Genomic DNA, 19002 nt, shown 5'->3' with positions numbered 1-19002 from the left:
TTCAATGTTGTAAATCCAATGTAAAATGAAAAGCAAAATAGATAAGACAAGAGCAGGTAAGTAAATAAATAAATAAATATTTGGAATATAATACATTGCGAGAAAATGGAAAATTGGAATTACACTTGGAATGCCTACTAAATACCCAACATGGCTCCAGAAATACGTTCAAAAATCCTACTTAAATACGCCACTAAAGTTTTTTTTAACCACAATTTTAACCTTTCTGATAAGGACGTCATATTATATTCAGAATATAAAGAATCCAAAATTAATTTTTATGATTTTAATGGGAATGTTATTTATTTGTTAATTAAATGGAGGGTTTTTTTCTGAAACAATATCCATCTTTTTTCCTTTAAGATTCTATATATTTGATAAATCATCTATAATGACAAAAAAGACTACATAGTTACAATTAAGAATACATTTAAAATAAGCAATTTAATTTGGCTTTATTCTATGTAATTTTGGCTTTAGCGACACTCACAATTTATAAATATTTGTATTATATTTCAATGTGGTAAGTGGAAATACTAGTTATATGTAGTTGTGTCTAACTTGATGTCAGTAGAGTGCAATTGTAACTACTCACTGTGGCCACTAGAGGGCAGGAAGCTTCTGCTGTTAGTTAACTCTTGTTCTTGTGCTTTACTGGAGTCTTGTCTTACATTCTACTTTCTACTTTAATTAAGATGTTTGCAAAAAGAACATATGAAGAGATTACAAAATGTGATGCTTTGTTATAACAAAAACAAAACAATACAGCAGAAAGTTACTTGGCAACTATTTTGATAATTGATTAATAAATTAATGTGTAACAGATTTCAATTTGGACTATTGGTCTGACAAAAAAGCATTGTGAAGGTTCCACTTTGCTCTGGGTAACTGAAGGGCAATTCTCAAAATTTTGGGGGATTTGTTGTAATGTTACTTATTTATAAAGACATGAATAAATGAATGTCTCCATGGCAACATCACCATGGCTCAAATTCACCATTTAGAGACGTATTATATTGAAGAAATAACATGAAATTATTCCCTAATTTTGGCTATTTTCATGCTCCTCTGATTGTCAATTGTGAAATCATCCATTAAAGTCATACCGTACAAAAAAAAATATCTTTTGTATTGAGTATCAAAACCTTAAAACCTATGTCAGTATTTCACTTGTGATTTTTTTCACAGCAAAAAAAGAAGAAAAAAAACAGAAACTCCTCCTGCAGGATGATAATCCACTTCTCTGCTCTCCCTCATTTTTAGGACTGGAATCAAATTTCTCTCAATGAGGGATAAAAACAAGGCACAGACACAGTGTGTGTTTGAGGAGATGCCTGGGATGTTGGTTTTAATAACTTAGAAAACATTTATGTTACAGCGATACTACAGTAACAGTACAACAGAGAAATGGAAGGAGCTGCAGTCACATCCAGTGGTGCCATTTTAAAACCAACACAATCTGCCACGGTGGCAAATGCAGATGCAAATCAGGTTCACTGGATAGATTTTGGGCTGGTGGCATAAGCACACATTAATCTCCCCTTTCTGCTAAAGGTGGGGTTGGGGGGGAGGTCGGGGGTCAAACTGTGGATAAAAAAAATTTAAAAAATCATAAAACTTTTGGTTCTACCTCGGCCTAATGTAAGTGAAATCTTAAGCACTGAGAGTCCAGCTGAGCTCATTGCTGATGATGGAGATGCTGACCCTGCAGTTCTGCATGAAGGGGATTTTCTAAAACACTCTGTTTTTAACATCTAGACACATATCACATCTGCAATGGATAACATGAGTACAAGTGAGAACAGCTAATGAGACCCAGTCCAAAGAGCATCTTATCTCTTCTAATTGGTACTTTTTCACAACAAAGTCCCACAACACCTGAACAGTCACAGGAAAGTACCGGAAAGAACATTTAGTAATTGACCGGCTGGTTGAACTCCAGCCATCTGGGATCTGTTTAGTCACTGTAGCTGACTGTGAGAGAGCAGCGCCAGGAAGCTTGTACCAAACCCAGAAATCCCAATTATCAACTTTTCCATCATAGTTGGGTGATTTTGACACACTGAGATTCTTCAGCACAAATCTTGTGTTTGCAACCCAACAGCAAACAAAAGCAGTGAGTTTTCTAAAGCTGATATTTATACAAAATCCTCCAGTTTTGGCAGTTTTTTTTTCATAAGCTAAATGTAAATCACCAAAATAATCTGACATTTGACTTGTATAGCCTTGATTTTCTGTTTTTTTTAAATGATTACAGAATGTTAGAGGATATAGAGGATATTGTCAAAGAACACTTTTCATTTATTCAAATTTCAGACCAGGATCTAATAAATAAGGCCACTGGTAAACACTCACAGCTACAGAAACTGAGTTGTTGACCTTCTACAGATCGCACACCAGCATACACGCAACAATAATTCACGTCGGTTTGAAAATGGAATGAAAGAACTTGAGAAATCATCTAGCTCTTATCTCTCTTCATATGGATCTTCAGTTTACTTTTCTATGTTCTCTGACACGTGACACAGAGTTTACTCGATCGGTCTGTTTCTGACAAACAGTGTGACCACAAAACACTTCTTAAAAAGGGAGTCACACATAAATTGTCTTTCAAATTTTTTACTGTAGAAAACTTTGCAATTTGCTTTGTGACATCTTCGGGTGAAAAAAGAAAACAATCCTTTAACTGTGACTGTATCTCTTGCTCCTGGAAGCCCCTGAAATCCCTTTGTGATAAGAGCTAGAGTCAACTGTGTTAGTTACTTGGATGAAGGTCTATTAAAACATAATCTTACTTGAAATGTCTTTGAGGGGGCCTCAGGTTAGTGCTTTTGCTCTGTTTGGAACCAGGGCTCATTAAAACGTACTCTTATGTCATGTGAGGTTCATCAGAAAAAGGCCAGGTGTTGTAAAAACAGAGCTACAAAGAAAATCAAGTGAGGAGACATTTCACAGAGTCTCTACACGTCACATGTGAATCCAAAATCAAGTTGGAGGATCAATCTGATCTGGGCCCGAATTTATCAACCGGATAAAAGTCATATTTTGGACTTAAGTGAAAAGGAAAAAGTAAAAATCCCTCACTTTTACTCTGAAGATAAAAGTTATTCACAACATTTCTTAGTAATTAAAATGAATCGAATAGAGAGAGAGAGAGAGAGAGTTAAAAGCAGGTGCTGTAGAGTAAATTAGCTTAATAAAAGTGCTTTATTGCTCACCCTCAGTAACTTGTTTATTCCTAACTTCGCTCTTTAAAGCATTTTGAAGTGTAATCCTTGGAGGTTTGATAAAGACAGGCCCAGAGCTTGGACAGAGAGAAGTAAAAGAAAGATCTGCGAGGTCGTAGTAACATTTGAGTCCAACCATCTGCATTTAAAGTGGGATCGTTAGAGATTCAACATCCGGGGTATCCAGGGTACAACAAGGCCAGGCTTCACGTTAACAGCTCGGTTTATGTGAACAGCAGGATCAAACTCATTTAAAGCCTAAACAGTGATTTGACAGTATGAAGTTGAAGGAATTCTTCCATTCTGCCCAACAGAAGAGACCTCGCAGTGAGCCCATAAATTCACCTGTCACTTCAGCCGTTTGACCAGATAAAACCATGTGAATTTTTTACAGTGATGCTTATTCAGAAGCTGAGATGGCTGGTGGAGAAAACAAAGTTAAAAGTTGTTTGATTTTTTTTTTTTTTTGACCAGCGTTCATTTTCCTCCCCTGAGCCTCAATCAAAAAAATAAAGCTTTGTTCCCTCTTAAAAACTCCTGGGGTTCCCTTCAGGGATACGAAGTGTTAAAAACCTTTGAGCTTGTACCACACAGGCCTGAAAGTGAGCAGTATTCTGTCACAGTTTACTGGAGAACAGGGTCCAACGCTGGTCTTATTTCACACAACGGCTGCAGAATCTCAAATGAGCAAACCGTCGATGAAACCCCATTGAAATGAAACCCCATTGATCCACACATCACCCACAGCAGCATCTCAACTCCTCTCCTTCATATAGAAAATATAACACTATATTTTACAAGAGGACTAAGAACAAAACATCTATTATCTTACAAGGAACAGCGTACAGGCAAAGTATGTACAGCAAACGTGTCCCCACCCACCAAGGCTCTGTGAACACACGGGACAAATGAGCGACCAGTCCGAAACCGAACACTGACGGTCAGAGGCAACGTCCCGAATCCCAAACGGTCCAATGTGTCAAATGGATAGATATCATGTACAGCCACTTAGATTTAATGTTCTGAAGATGCTGCTGTTAATGCATTTGTATTTTATTTATGATTTATATGAGTTTAAATGACTGACAGTCTGTATCTAAAAAACACAACTTTCTAAAATTGACAATTACAAGACAAAGTGCTGCATGCTTGTATCCCACCATAAATCGAATGGCCAGTTTTTTTAATATGTGTTCAGGCGATCCTCATCTGCATCACGTATTTGCGTTCAGGTGGTCCTCGAAATATTGTTCATTACAAGATTTCAATACAAGTTATACAAATATATTTATCAGGGTTGCAACTAATGATTATTTTACATTTTGTTATTTTCTCACATAACTGAATAATTGTTTAGTCTATAAAATATCAGAAAAAATTGTCAAAATTTCCTGAAGTTTCCATCAAATTTCTTTTTTTTTTTTTGCCTGACAACGTTCTTAAAGCCTAAAAATATTCTATCTATCACATTAGACAAAGAAAAGCAGCCAATCATCACTAATGAGAAGCTGTACATGAAAATAAATGTTTGGTGTTTTTGCTTTTAAAAAAAAAAAAGATCTTAACAATTAATGGATTATGAAAATAGTTGATCAACTGATCAATTCATGGACTAATCTTTTCAGCTCTATACTACTAAGATTTACCATAGACGTACGCTGTTTGCCCGCTGGGAAGTTAAAAATCCAAAATGTTTTACTTTACAAGTTGACGAGGAGCACCTGAATGCACCATTACTGTTGCGCTCTCATGATTCTGAACTGTCTCGTGTGAGGAGGATGAAGAGGAAGAGGAGCAGGGTTGGTCTGACCAGTCCTTCAGTGGATCCAGCTCCTGAGTTGGGACCTGACCAGTTTCAGTGGACTCGGGTCTGATTATAACTGTAGTCAGCATGTAAATAAGGCTGTTGACCGCTTTACATCTTTGGTTGTTTGGGTCATGATCTTATCCAGGAAAAAAAAACTTAGAAGAGGCAACTTGCTCCAAAAGTGGATTCCTTACCTCTAACAGTATGTCACCATGGTGATGGATTAGATTTGATTTGTGCAAGTTTTGACCTATCTGCCTGAGATTAAAGCCACGACACCAACACAATGGAAGTGAACCTTTATTTAGTAGGTGGTGCTAACTGCGCTGAAAAATAAATGGTATTTTAAAAACTCAACATTTTGCATGACATGCAGCAAATGTCTCCTGCCAAGTGGCCAAACCTCGGTAACTGAAGATTTGTGGTATACACATTAACCCTCAGGCTACTGGGTCATTTTTCAGGACAGCGCCACAACAATGAAACAAACACAATTCCGTTCACTTCCATTGTTTTGGAGGAAGAACTCTCAAAGCCTGCACAAATAAAACCGGAAAAATCTGTGTGGGTAGACAACACTAGACGGAAGTTAGAAACTATACTTCTATGTCATTCTGTGACAGATCTTCATCCATCACGTGTTCGGTTCGACACTGGCCCTCTCCTTGGTGGCAGGTTATTAAGTGCGATGAGAATGATGAAGTGCTTTAGGATGAGGTACACTACAAACAGACTCCTGTGTCCAATACAGTCAGACCCAAATGGGATGAAACCACTATCATACTGTCACATGGAGCCACCAGACAGACGTCCATAACTCAAGAGTTCAGGGAAATGGTCACGATAACCTCCAGCTGCGAGTGCGTCTGCTGAAGCATGAAGTGCTGCCAGTTCTGCTGTGAGGATGCTTTTGGTCCGGCCTGCTGGCTGCTCTGTTCCGCCAGACGTGATGATGAGTGGAAATGGGTACTGGTACTCACGAGTTTCTGTACAGTATGTGATGGTGGATAGCACCCTACTACAATACAACAGCGAGGAGGAAGAGCAAGACGGGGGAGTACGAAGGAGAAGAGAAATCGGTGGAGGGAAAGAGAGATATCCAGTTTCAAAGGTGGTTTGTGAGTGAGAGGCCGACAGTTAAAAGAAAAACCGAAAAGAAAGAATCAAGCGTTATTCACACAAACACAGCCATCATGACTGCGGACTGTTCTGGACAGAGTTTATTGAGTCTGTCTGGACCTCCTCATCCTCCTCCTCCTCCTCCTCCTCCTCCTCATCTTCCCCCCCTTCTGGATGGAAGGGGCCATTGTGCCTGCCTTGCCTGCCTGATCCTGCACTGTCCCTGGGCGCAGTGGGACTTCCAGCCCCAGACTTCACTGGGCCTCTGGAGGTCCGATGTCTGTTTGACGGAGACAGGCTGCGGCCCCTTCCCTTTTCCTGAGCGTCGCTGTCGGCCCTCCTCTCTACCACTGAAGACTTTTTGGTCGTCACCCTCTGTCTTCCCCCCTCTTCCTCCTCGTCTTCCTCTTCATCATCATCGTCGTCGCCGTCGTCGTCGTCGTCATCAGAGTCGATGCGGTTGAGTCTTTTGCGGATTGGACGATCCTCTTCCGATGACGACTCGGTTTCATCTGACTCATCCTCGTCGTCCGTCGAAGGCCGCCGCTTCTTCAGCATCTGAGCGAGCCGTTTGCGCCGCTGCTGTGACAGAATCTCTCTCCTCTTCCCTCTCCCCATCTTCTCCAGGTCCTCCTCGTCTCTGTCTGTCCTCTTTAACCTCCTCTGCTTGTCTCTGTCGTCCTCCCTCTCCAACAGTCTCCTTTTCAGCCGCCTCCCTCTCTCTCTGTCGTCCTCCTCGTCCTCGTCGTCTTCGTATCTCCTCCGCTTTTCTCTCATCCTCTTTCTTTGGAGGTCTTCCTCCTCTCTTCTTCTCCTGTTCACTCTCCTTCGCTGGTCGTCCTCCTCTTCATCTTCATAATCATCCTCCTCCTCCGAGTCTCTGGAAGAAGGCAACACTGGAAGAAAAACAGAGGAATGATTAAATGGGTGGAATAAACGAATGATGTGTGCTCTTCCCTCCCTTCAGTGACACAGCTGAGGTGAACCTTATGAACACATCACCTGGAAGATTTTTTTCTAGCGGTAGGTTACATTTTATCCATTCATCCGTCACACCAACACAAACACTTGAATGGACTCCATCTTTAACTGAATGTGTGTAAAGCAGTGTGAAGCACAGAGGCTCAGAAAGTTTAGTAAAAACCTGTTTTCAGTTGCATGTCTCCTCAAAATCTGAACATTCAGCACATAAACAGTACAGGAAGTACCTATCAAAATAAATCACATGGTTTGGTCATGTAATATTATACAGCTGGCCTATTCAATTGGCCATCGCGGTGCCAACTCCGGCCCATCAATCAAGTCTATTGTTCAATTACAAATACATTTTTGCTACAATAAATCCTCTAAACCAAAGAGAGGCTCTAATAGAGCAGCAGCCTTCTTGTCCCAGGAAGTAACAGCAGCATCTATTGTCAAAATGTTCCACACTTTCAAGATTAATTTGTGTCGTGTTGTCGTCAAATTCACAGGCAAGTTCAGTTCATCTTAGACTTTTTCATTCTCTTTGCTTTCTTCTGTTGTTTGCCTCTTTTTGTCACTTAAAAATGCCATGATGTAGCTCTGTTAAAGATGTTACAAAGTCGAAGAATTAACCATATGATATGCCAGAGAGCTGACACGATGCGTTGTAGAAAACTATGTGTTTACTTTTGTTGAACTAAACACATTTGCGTCACAGAAAATCTAACTGACTACTTGGCCTGATTACGTAAAGATGGCCTATTAATTCTCTTAGTAGTTAATGATGAGGCTTCTTTTGCAATGTGGCAAAATAAAAGTTTTGAAGATGTGGCGGCATGTTGTGTCAAGTGTACATACATAACGAGAATAGCTCAGGGAAATGTCCGGGCTGAAGGCCCTCAGCTTTTAGGAGATGTGGCCCCGTGAACAACATAGCTGAATAGCCCTGTTATACAGCGTTCGGTGTCTGATATATTTTTCCCCTTATTCACTATCTAAAGATAGAGGGTGTTGTTTGCTGCCTTTGAGGCAAATTTGTGATTCTGGATTTTGGGCTATGTAAATAAATATGTACGGTAAATTGATTGGTGGTTGGACAGTTTGACCTCCAAGTAAAAATAATCGCTGCAGATGATGCCGTCGATGACTGACCATCGCTGTAGTCGCTGGACAGATGCTCCTTGCGTGGTCTGCCTCTGGGTTTGACCTTGGTCTTGACGGCGGAGGTCCGGGAGTTGTCTGACGACTCGGACGTCTCACGGTAGTTGACCTGCTGGTGCTGGCCCCGCCTCAGACCCCGCCTCTTTTTGTCAGCATCACTGTCGGTCATGTCACTGAACTGATCCGAATCTGGAGAGAAGACAGACAGAGACGGTAAAGATGCAGTCAGTCAACAATTTTGATGATGGATTGTCGTTTATCGAAGAACATTGCAAAAATACTCTCTGGATCCAGGTTTTCAAATGTGAGGATTTGCTCTTTTTTTTTAATCAAACCATTGTAAACTGATTCTCTCTGGGTTCAGTGCTGAAAAAACAAGACGTACAAATGTCACCTTGGACTCTGGGAACTTTATTTGGGGTGTAGTAGCTCAGTTGGTTGAGCATCCGCCCCATGTGCAGAGGGTGCAGTCGGCCCTGGTTCGAGTCCCGCATCGGACAAGCCCTTAGCTGCATGTCATTCCCCCTCTCTCTGCCTCCCCATTTCCTGTCTCTCTCTACTGCTCTATCAATAAAGGCGCAAAAAGCCCCCAAAAATTAAATGTTTCTTGGCATTTTACAATCATTAGGGTTGGGGTTAGTTTTTTGGTTTTTGATTAATTGGTTAATCATATTTGAAATGTCAGGAAATAGTAAAAAAAAATTCCCATCACAAATCCCAGAGTCCTGTGATTTGAATCAGATGTCTTGCTTTGTTCAACCACAAAAAATCCGAAGAAATTCAGTTTAGAACAATATATGACAAAGAAAAACAACAGCTCCTTTCATGTGTGAAGCTGGAACAAGAGAATGTTTCTAACTACTCATCATCCATTTGTCAACAGCAGCGTGTTTTGCAATTCAAGATAGTACGCCGGCTTCATCGGTCAAAGGTCAGACTGGACCTAGATTCCACATGCAGGCAGGTCCTTGCAAGCCTACTACGCATGTTGTGGACATGTCCGAGGCTGTAGCCGTTGTGGCAGTCAATCGGCTCCGTCCCCTCTTATTGCTTAATTCAGTGTTGCCTCTAAACAATCACAGGTGCAACATGCTGGTGGCTCATACTGTTCAGATGGAAAGATCCTCTACCCCCTTGTGTATTTTCACTGGATCAAAGAGGTTATACAATATATCTCTTCAAGGATCTGCTCTGGAATTCCAGGTAGCTTGGCAGTCATTCTCGACATTTGTGGAAAAAAATGGAAGCAGAGAATGTAATTCCCTAATATTTCCCCTTGTAGTTGTCAGGAATGACTAACTTTCACTCAGTGGTGTAGGTCTGGTGCGCTGGTTGGGCACTTGTTATCAGATGGATACAATGCTCTGTTTGTATTTGTATTTTTGTACACCGAAAGAGACTTGAAGGATGCTTATAATTCTTACTTTAAAAAGCTTAAAATGGTTTTTCAGTTATCAAAATACTACTTTTTTGTCTAAATGCTTTCCATCCTGATGAAGAGATTTCCTTCTAAATATTTATTATATATCACATCAGCTATAATAACAGCAGAAGAGGATTTAAAAGTTTCAATGACGTCGTAGTTTTTACTTCAATTAACATTGTCATATTCGATGACTCCTCTACTCTTAATGAACTCTGCTATTGTAGTGTAAAAAAAAATGCTGAGTTTCCCCTCATCGTGCACTCACCTATTTCTTCATCGCTTTCCTCCTCCTCTTCCTCCGAGGAGCGTCTCCGCCGCCGTCTCAGCCGTTTCCTGCCCCTGCGTTGGGTCTTGCTAGGTCTGTGTTTAGGCACCCCTTTCATTGCCCGTCTGGGGCGGGTCCCGCTGTCCCAGCTGCCCACCTCGCTGCCAGCATCTTCATCTTCCTCTTCATCATCATCTGCCCCTGACGCACCAAAATCTTCATCCTCTGAGCTATTAGAGGAAGAAGAGAAGAAATAAGCCAGGTGGCAGAGGGAGCGGAGGAAAGAGAACTGAAAGACTGTGTGTGTGTGTGTGTGTGTGTGTGTGTGTGTGTGTGTGTCTCACCTGTTGCTGAGCATGAACTCGTCTTCACTCTCTGCTGCTGTGCTGTCACTCTCCAGGTCATTCAGTCTCCGCTTCTTCCTGTTTCTGGCAGCATGAGCTTGGCTTCTGATTGGCCGCTGGCTCTCCTTGCCGTCCTCTGACAGGATGGCAGTGATGTCTTTGCCTCGCGCTGTTCCTACATCAGAAAGTCAAAACAGTCAAAAAGTCGTCACCTCGGGTTGAATTAAATGTTACATTTGAGCATGATCACATGACTCTGAGTGCAGCTACCAGTCTGCTACACTCTTCACAGAGGCTATCCTGTCAACTGACACATTTCCTCCAAACTGTCCAGCTGACCAACCTACCTCCCCACCTGGCATGAATGATGTGAAGACCTTGTAAAAGGACTAAATTCATTAGATTTCTTATATTTACTACATTAATAATCACATTAATAATATAATTCATTTGCAGCTCAAAGTGCTTCGCAACAATGAAATTACCCTGTAAAGTGCTGTGAGATGATGTTTATCATGATTTGGCAATTAAATGCAATTAAAATTCAATTGAAATTACATGTTCCATGTGATTCACATGAAAAATGACATAAAATGATATAAAAACATGTTAAAAACATCAATGTAAGTGAGATAAATAATAAAAACCCACTTGATAATAATAACAGAGTAAAAAATATAAATAAATAATTAAAGATAAAATTTAAAATAGAATACATAGAACGCATAATTTTTTTAAAGACAAAAAAGTTTTCTTTGTGGTCTGAGTGTTCACTCTTCTATTAAATGTCACCTCAACTCAGAGGCAAACAGCTCTACAGAACCTCTTGTCAAGACCATGACAAACGCACCACAGGTTTTGATTACACCAGCGTCAGCCTCTTTCAGCTGCCCCACAGCCCCCCATTTTCCCTATGGGCTCAATCTCACTGTGGCCATCTGTGCCGGTTACAGCCTATAAAACACACACACACACACACACACACACACACACACACACACACACACACATACACACACCAGTCTTTTCTTCCAAATTTATCAACCAACCATTTACATTTACTCATTTGGCAGATGGTTTTATCCGAAGCGACTTACGAGTGAGTGATATCACTAAAGCTTCATTGCAATAGGAGACCTTGGTGTAAGCGCTAAGTGCTACATCTATTTAATAAGTGAAGGATATCAGGTAAAAAGTGCAGAGAAGTCAGAGCTAGTTTGTCATGTCAGGGTGTTAGAGGTGTTAGGAGAGGAGGTGCTATCGGGACAACTAAGGGTTCAGTCTTGGAAAGGTTTAGTTGAAGGTGGTGTTCCTTCATCCATGTGGATATATCAGAGAGACAGGCTGAGATCCAGGCAGAGACCGTGGGGTCGTCTGGTAAGACAGGTGTAGTTGGGTCTCGTCTGCATAGCAGTGATATTAGAAGCCATGCAAGTGGATAATTGGACCCAAGAAGGTGGTGTATATTAAAGAGAAGGGGTCCCAGAACCGATCCTTGGGCCACGCCTGTTGGGAGGGAATGGAATAAGGATGTTTGTCCTTGCGATGACAGATTGAAGGAGTGCCCAGTGAGACAGGATTCAAACCAAGAAAGCACTTTGCCTGTGATGCCCATGTTGGAGAGAACAGACAGCAGGATGCAGAGGTTCACTGTATCACAGCCCTAGCTGCCCTCAGGGCTTCTGTCACAGACAACAGAGCTGTTTCAGTGGAGTGGCCGCTCTAAAACGCCACTGATCTGGATCAGGAGGTCATTCTATGAGAGGAATTATGAGCCCTGCTTGAAAACCATACTTTCAATACACTAATAAGATAAGAATGGAAGAAGTGAGACCGGTTGATAGTTCTCCACCAGAGCTGGGTGAAGTGAGGGCCACAGTAAGAAAAAAGATCCACAGACTTTGCCGATAGCCCCCAGAAATTTGAATAAAACAGCAACATTTCGATCTGGAAGGATCTTCGTCAGGCACTGTCAATGGCACTTACACTGAGCTAATAGCACAGTGTGCGGATCTTTTAATTCATTATAATAATGTTGTTATTTTGCAGTTACGGCTGATTTACTGGAATAACTGAATAAAACAGCTGTTCAAGTCCCTTCCTGTTATAAACTGTTGTCCAGGTTCCAAGAAAGGGAGGTTTATTTATGCTCTCGCTCATGTAAAAATGACTATAAACCAGGACTCACCACCACAGAGGTCTCGGATGTCCTCCTCTATGGCTTCATCAATGGCATCGTCAAAGTCATCAAATCTGCAACACACACATGCAAAACAAATGTTGACTGCCTCAGTCTGAGATTTCACACTTATGATCGATCATCACACATTTGATAAGATACGCCCATGTGGTTTTCCAGCAAGTGGGTTTGACAAACTTTGAACTCCAAGTGGATTAATCCTGAGCCCAGAAACTCTGTTGGTTCCAGAACAGCTGATCTGAGTCTGTTCACTCTGAGACAGGTGTGTACGTGGTGAATGAAAAAAACCCGTCATCCATGGATTTCCAATACTGGGATTCACCATAGAAACAGTAAATAAAGAGCAGAGTCTCTGCAGAGCTACAAAGTTTCATGTGTGGCAGCAGCAGTAAAAGAGCCTGAGTCGCCAGAAAAGAGTCAGTAGGTTCACACCATCACATTTTATTCACTGTAGTCCAATAGACCATATTATTTAGCAGACTTGAATTTCTTTAATGGATGCTCAAATGCTGAAATCCTTCTGTTAGTTACATTATTTTTTAAATATATTTATTCAGCTGTAATCTGAATGGAACAAAGTGCTGCTGGCAGCAGAAGATGAAAATATACAGTAAGTAAGTTTGAGCTTTCCCATTCAAGTGAAAGGAAAAATGGTCTTAGACTTTTGGACCCCATTGCAGATCAAACAGATAAGACATAGGTTTATTTATAAGCCTGTGATTGTGGCCTCTTCCTGTCTGACCCAGTGATTTGATAAATTTTCAGATGTTGATTTTAGATTTAAAAATCAGGCTAAAGCTCAGGTATATTTTAACATGCGGCACATTTAAATACAGTAAGTGATATGCTATTAAAACAAGTTCAGACTATATGCAGCCTTTATTCAAAATCTTTTTCAACTACATACTACTTCAATGTCCGACGGACAGTGTAAATTGTGATTTTTTGCTGAGCTGAGGATGAGCCCATGACGTGTAATATATGAATGTAAGGACAGAGATCACCTCCTTCAGGCTCAAGGAGGGCAGGAGGAGACAGAGAAACTCAGGTTGGATTCACAGAGCAAATTACTGTGATAACTTACTCAGAGTTGAAGTGATCCTAGTTTCTGGGTCAGAAAACCTAGTTCCCCTTATTTCAGGGTTAACAAACTCACCAAACATCACTAAACCCACTATCTGGAATACTCCCAGCACACCTTTAACCCCTGTCAGGCCACACCCACCTGTAGCTGATGTGTTTCCTGGTTCTGGTTGATCTCCTTCCCAGATTTTTACTCTTTTTGGAATCTTTCTTCTTTGGGGACTTCTCCTCTTCCTCCTCATCTCCCTCCTGAAACAGTCAAAATAATTATTTTTAATGTCACACAGTAAAATATAAACTAGTACTTTAATTTGGTTTGTTTGTCTATTTCACAAGATGAGTCTAATGTATTAGTTTCAACGGGCGGTTTTATGTTGTAAAATGTATGTTGTAAAAGCAACATCTGTGTCTCACTGGTCCAACTGAGAAACACCAGGTAAGAAACACGAGACTGCTGCTTCCCTTGTGACGCCCGTTGCAGTGTGATAACTATAAATGCGAGCAAGCTTCTTTGTAGTGAATGAATGAAACTTCACATTTCTGTTCGTCCCTCAACACGGTTCCCAAGGGGCTGTGATATCTTTGACAGTTTGTGAATTTGAGAAAAAAAAAATCAAGAAAAAGGAGACATAAATAGTCCCAGGTCATTGAAAGTGCTTGAATTTATATACTTTCTCTTCAACTGGTAAATGAGTCTCTGTGTCTATCATTCAGCTTACACAGTGTATTGTTTCGCTGTGTTAGAGAGGGCAAGAGACCAGAGTCTGCCATTACTTTAACACAGGTTGTTCTGTGTCTCAAACTATGACATCTTGGGTCCTTGAATTTCAGGGAACTGGGCCTTTAAAATCCCTGAAAAGTCCTTGAATTTTAATGTTTAGGAGACAGAAATTAACATGAAGCCGCATTTTTACACTGATAAAAAATATTATATCATCAAAAATATACAAACTTGAAGATGTTACACTCGTAGGCTTTTTGTGATTTACTCACAGGTATGATGTTCTCCACACTGATTCCCACATACACCAGCCGCTCCCTCCTGGATAGACGGGGAGAGAGGAGGGTCAAAATCCACATCATGTAGAGAGAGTGTGTGTGTGTGTGTGTGTGTGTGTGTGTGTGTGTGTGTGTGTGTGTGTGTTTTTACCTCCTCTCTGCTCTCTCTCTTTTCTTCAGAGCACTGTCCAGATTCTGCAGCTGCTCCTCCAGTTTCTCACACAACAGCTTCTGAAAGGAGGAAAACCAAACATCACAATGTCAATGTTTGAAAATTTCTCTCTGAAAATGTCTTAATTATGAGGGCCGGGTATCCTGGTCTACATCCCATTTTGAACATGAAACTTGTGGTAACTTTTGTTAAATGAAAATGTCTGTGTTAGTTTTTGCTTTTTTTCCACAGGCTTACTGTCAATATGAAAACAAAACTCACAATGAACTTTTCTTTAAACCATCAATCCAACACATTAAGGTCCAAGACTGTTTGACATCAGATGAAGTTTTACCAGCTGAATAAATAGGTGTGAGACACACACACAGCTTACATGTTGGCAGGGTGGACAGAACCACTCTCCATCTGGAATCAACATGAGCGGCGGCCGCAGACAGGCAGTGTGGTATCCACTGTCACAGGAGTCGCACAGCAGAATCTGAGAACACACACACACACACACACACACACACACACACACACACACACACACACACACACACACACACACACACACACACACACAGGAAAAGTGAAATAACTAATTAATCAATCAAACTTTTTTGTACAGCCCTTTTCATACAGGTTAGTGCAGTTCAAAGAGCTTCACAGAAGACAAAAGGACAAATCAAATAAGAAAGCTGACAATGAGATACAATAAAATAGATTTTAAAAGCTATAATAACAATAGCAAACAAAGACAAACAAGAAAATGAATAATAAAAGAACAGATGACATAGAATAAATTACAATTTACGACATAATTACAATAAAATAAGGGAATCAAATAAAGTGACTAAAGACTGAAAACTATGTTTAATGAAGAGCCAGGCTGAAGAGGAATGTTTTGAGTTTACGTTTAAACATTTCAACACTTCCGGCTGCTCTCAGGTCCTCGGGTCAGACTGCTCCAACGGCTCAGAGCATAAAAGCTTTCAGTCCTGCACTTCAGAACAATTAACAGACTTGTGCCAGACCTGAGGAGCCGTACTGGTTCATACAGTGGAAGCATGTGGGACATGTCTGCCAGTGCAAAACCATGAACAGCTTTAAAAACAAATAAAATAATTTTTAAAATCAATACAGAAGCTGACACGCAACCAATGTAGGGACTTTAAAACAGGTTTGACGTGATCCTTCCTTCTGGACCTGGTCAGGACTCAGGCAGCAGATTCTGAATCAGCTGTAGCTGATTTCTAACTGATAGTGACAACTCTTTGGGTTCACAGAAATAACCAAGCCTTTAAATGGCCTCAGTATTTTGGATTTACTTGCATCTTCAGTATAAATTTCAAATCAGTGCTGGAAACATCACTTGAGTGATCAGTCATCCAACAGTAGATGAAGAGATAACCGATTTATTGTTTCAGCCACTTATCAAGAAAAAGATAGCAGACTTTGAGTGTGTAGAAGAAAACAGTGAAGCACTCCTCTCCTACCAGTTCAGGGTGGTTGGGCAGGCCGCAGTGAGTGCAGGCATCTTCACTGGGAATCTCCTCTGATTTACATGATTCTTCTGAGTCGCTCCCTCCTTCGCTGTCCTCCTCTCCTTGTTTCCTCCCTCTGTCCTCCACCTCCCCTCCTTCACCCAGTTTACGTCTCTTCGAACGAATGTTGGACCATCGGGGGCGTCGATGCCTCCGTTTACCCTGAACATGCAACAGAGAAACTGTCAACAACCCAGGTTTATGTGTTCACACTCACAGGACACACGTTTAGAAAGTAATTACCCTTCGTTTCCTAATTTGCCCGACAGGTTCTGCTTTTCTGTCTTTCTTTGTTGGTGAACTTTGTTCCTCTTCATCTTCTTCCTCTTCTTCGTCCTCCTCTTCCTCTTCTTCCCTCGTTCTGGTAGGCAGCACTTGTTTTCTCTGTGGTTTCTTCCTCTGGCTCTCAGCTGCCTTCGAGCTCGGCCTGCAGGTTGGCAAAGCAGATGATCTTCAAGAAAAAAGGTATAAATGGGACTGAATTTATTGTCAGAGTCAAACCAGCTGTACCTGAGATCACAATGGACAAAAACTAACACAAAGTTTATTCTCTAAGCCCCCATTTTCATTTTATTTTATTATACACATACCTGCAAATCCTTGCAGATCTCCTCAACGGCCTCCCCTCCTCTTGTACCTCCTGCTCCCTCTCTTTCCCCTCCTCTTTTCCCCCTTTCCCCCTCAACTTGTTTCTCCTGTGGGGAGGAATCTTTATCTTCAGCCTGATTCCTTCTTTCTGGAGCTCAGAGGAGGCTTCCTCCAGGGGACCCTGCCTCTCCTCTGATCCATGCCCATTGTCCTTCACCCTAACCTGGGCTGTCAGGCCACCATTGACCCCATCTCCCAGGTGGTCCTGGTGGTCCTTTTCATCTTTCTGTTCTACTTTTAGAGGTGGAACAGAGCCCCCTGATTCTGCCCCCACTTTCCCTAGAGTGTTCTTTTCATGGTCATCTTTACTTCCTTCATCTACCACAGGGCGCTCAGACACTTCTCTTCTCCTGTCCTCCCTCCCGTCCACGTCGTCATCCTTCTGTTGACGACTGCTGTGTCCGGTTTTTGTCTCCTTGTCTAACCGCTCTTCCGTTGTTCTTTTACCCTGGTCTTCCGCCGGCAGTCTCTTGGGTTCCTCTGTGGACTGAGACAGGGAAGAAATGCTAACAGAGTCCACTTTTCTCTCTGCAGCTTCAGGGGGTTGATCAGGTTTTGATGATGACAATGGTAGCTTCGCTGCATGAGGAGGAAGAGCAGTGGCTGCTGCTGCCATCTCCCCTTCGGAAGGTCCCTTCCTCACCAGCACTGACTGCCGGCTCACCTCCCTCTCTTCCTCCACAGCTCTGGAGCCCCAGTGGTCAATATTTGGTCCGTTTTGTTCCTGCTGCTCAGCACATGGGGCTCTGTGACGCTCAGATGGGCTGCGGATGACCCCTACATGACCTATAACACCGACTTGACCAATGACCCCTATAACTCCATTTTGTCCCTCTTTGTGAGGCAGGAGGAGAGATGCCCTCCCATTGGTCAGTTCTTGTCTTGATGCAGTGACCACTAGCTGCTGCTGCTGTGAGACGGCTGGACTGCCAGGGGGCGGTAATGAGTTAGGTAACTTCCCTTCTCTTCCATGGCTGTCCTTGCTTTGGATCACTGAAGGGTTACAGACAATAATACTACTGCTGCTGTTGTTGTTGTTGTTGTTAAGGTGGTTGCTGTGGTAACTCTCAGCAAGCTTAAGCTCCCTCTTCTTCAGTGGTATCTTGGCCTGCTGGTTGCTCCTGACGACTGCCCGCCCTGCTTCCTCCTCCTTGTTCATTTCCTGTTTTGTCACAGTCGCACCTGGTGCCATGACGACTGACACAGCATTTTTGGGGGCATCGGCGTCCCTGGATTCTGATTTGACGATGGTGGTGATGGTGCTCACGCGGTTATCGAACACAGGTGGTTTGTGGTCAGCCTTGTCTTCCTTTACCTCAGCCTCAGTGTTTTCCAGCTTGATGGTCGATGTCTGCTCCTGCTTTAACACTACAACACAGAAACCACAACACAATTACACTTTTATACTCCCAGATCCAGCAAACAAGACAAGGGACAGAGCGCCAGGAGCAGAACAGGTCGTGTAAAACAGATCCGTATCAAATAAAAGACGTTTTGCTGCTCAGGGTGTCTACCAGTCACTGAGATGCTAAATGACTATCATTATATTTCATTTTCTATTTTTCCTCTATCTGGCAGGTAAAACAGCAGAAGTAACTGGTAGTAGTGGATACTTTGACATACAATTTGCCCATCCCTCATTTTCAGTGATAGACACAAAATTGTAGGGTGTCCTGGTTCCCCTTCGGGGGTTTAGGATGCTGACCAGGCAGATGAAACACCTGTCGTATTTTTTGCATGTCAGTCATCCCCACTCTCCCTCTTCCATCAGTTCCTGTCAGCTCTCAGAAATTGTTATTTAGCTCAACATGAATCAAGGACAACCAAAACTATCTTTCAGATTTTACCTGTCTGTCAGACATTTTACTTACTTCTTTAAAAAGGTATTGTTAGTCCCAGCTCAAGTGATTACTAGCAGTTTCTTTAATCTAGGTACCTTGTCTTAGGGGTTTGTCTTCCTGTACAGGGTCAACCTTCATAGCATGTTCGTCTGTGGTCTTGGGTTTGGAGCTGGTGCTTCCTATGGCCTCGTCCCCTAAATCATCATAAAAACACACACAGA

At 41.9% G+C, this 19002-nt stretch overlaps 1 protein-coding gene across 1 annotated transcript in view; it reads right to left on the bottom strand.

Moving 5' to 3' along the window:
- Positions 1-1317: 1317 nt before the first annotated feature.
- The window catches only part of LOC111652356 (uncharacterized), a 17929-nt gene continuing 244 nt past the window's right edge, over positions 1318-19002 (bottom strand). The window contains exons 2-14 of the mRNA XM_023402601.2: positions 18877-18975; positions 16883-18308; positions 16536-16719; positions 16245-16454; positions 15140-15244; positions 14746-14825; positions 14589-14637; positions 13738-13844; positions 12501-12565; positions 10313-10487; positions 9969-10198; positions 8269-8466; positions 1318-7049 (exon numbers count right to left, since the gene is read on the bottom strand). Of these exons, the coding sequence (XP_023258369.2) occupies positions 6226-7049; positions 8269-8466; positions 9969-10198; positions 10313-10487; positions 12501-12565; positions 13738-13844; positions 14589-14637; positions 14746-14825; positions 15140-15244; positions 16245-16454; positions 16536-16719; positions 16883-18308; positions 18877-18975 (3752 nt within the window). The 3' untranslated portion in view covers positions 1318-6225. The remainder of the gene's footprint in view (positions 7050-8268; positions 8467-9968; positions 10199-10312; positions 10488-12500; positions 12566-13737; positions 13845-14588; positions 14638-14745; positions 14826-15139; positions 15245-16244; positions 16455-16535; positions 16720-16882; positions 18309-18876; positions 18976-19002) is intronic.

The sequence above is a fragment of the Seriola lalandi genome, unplaced genomic scaffold, assembly GCF_002814215.2.
Source record: "Seriola lalandi dorsalis isolate HSWRI2012SDOR001 ecotype SW California unplaced genomic scaffold, Sedor1 jcf7180002053950, whole genome shotgun sequence".
Taxonomy (NCBI): Eukaryota; Metazoa; Chordata; class Actinopteri; order Carangiformes; family Carangidae; genus Seriola; species Seriola lalandi.
This window is presented reverse-complemented; position numbering and strand designations above follow the sequence as displayed.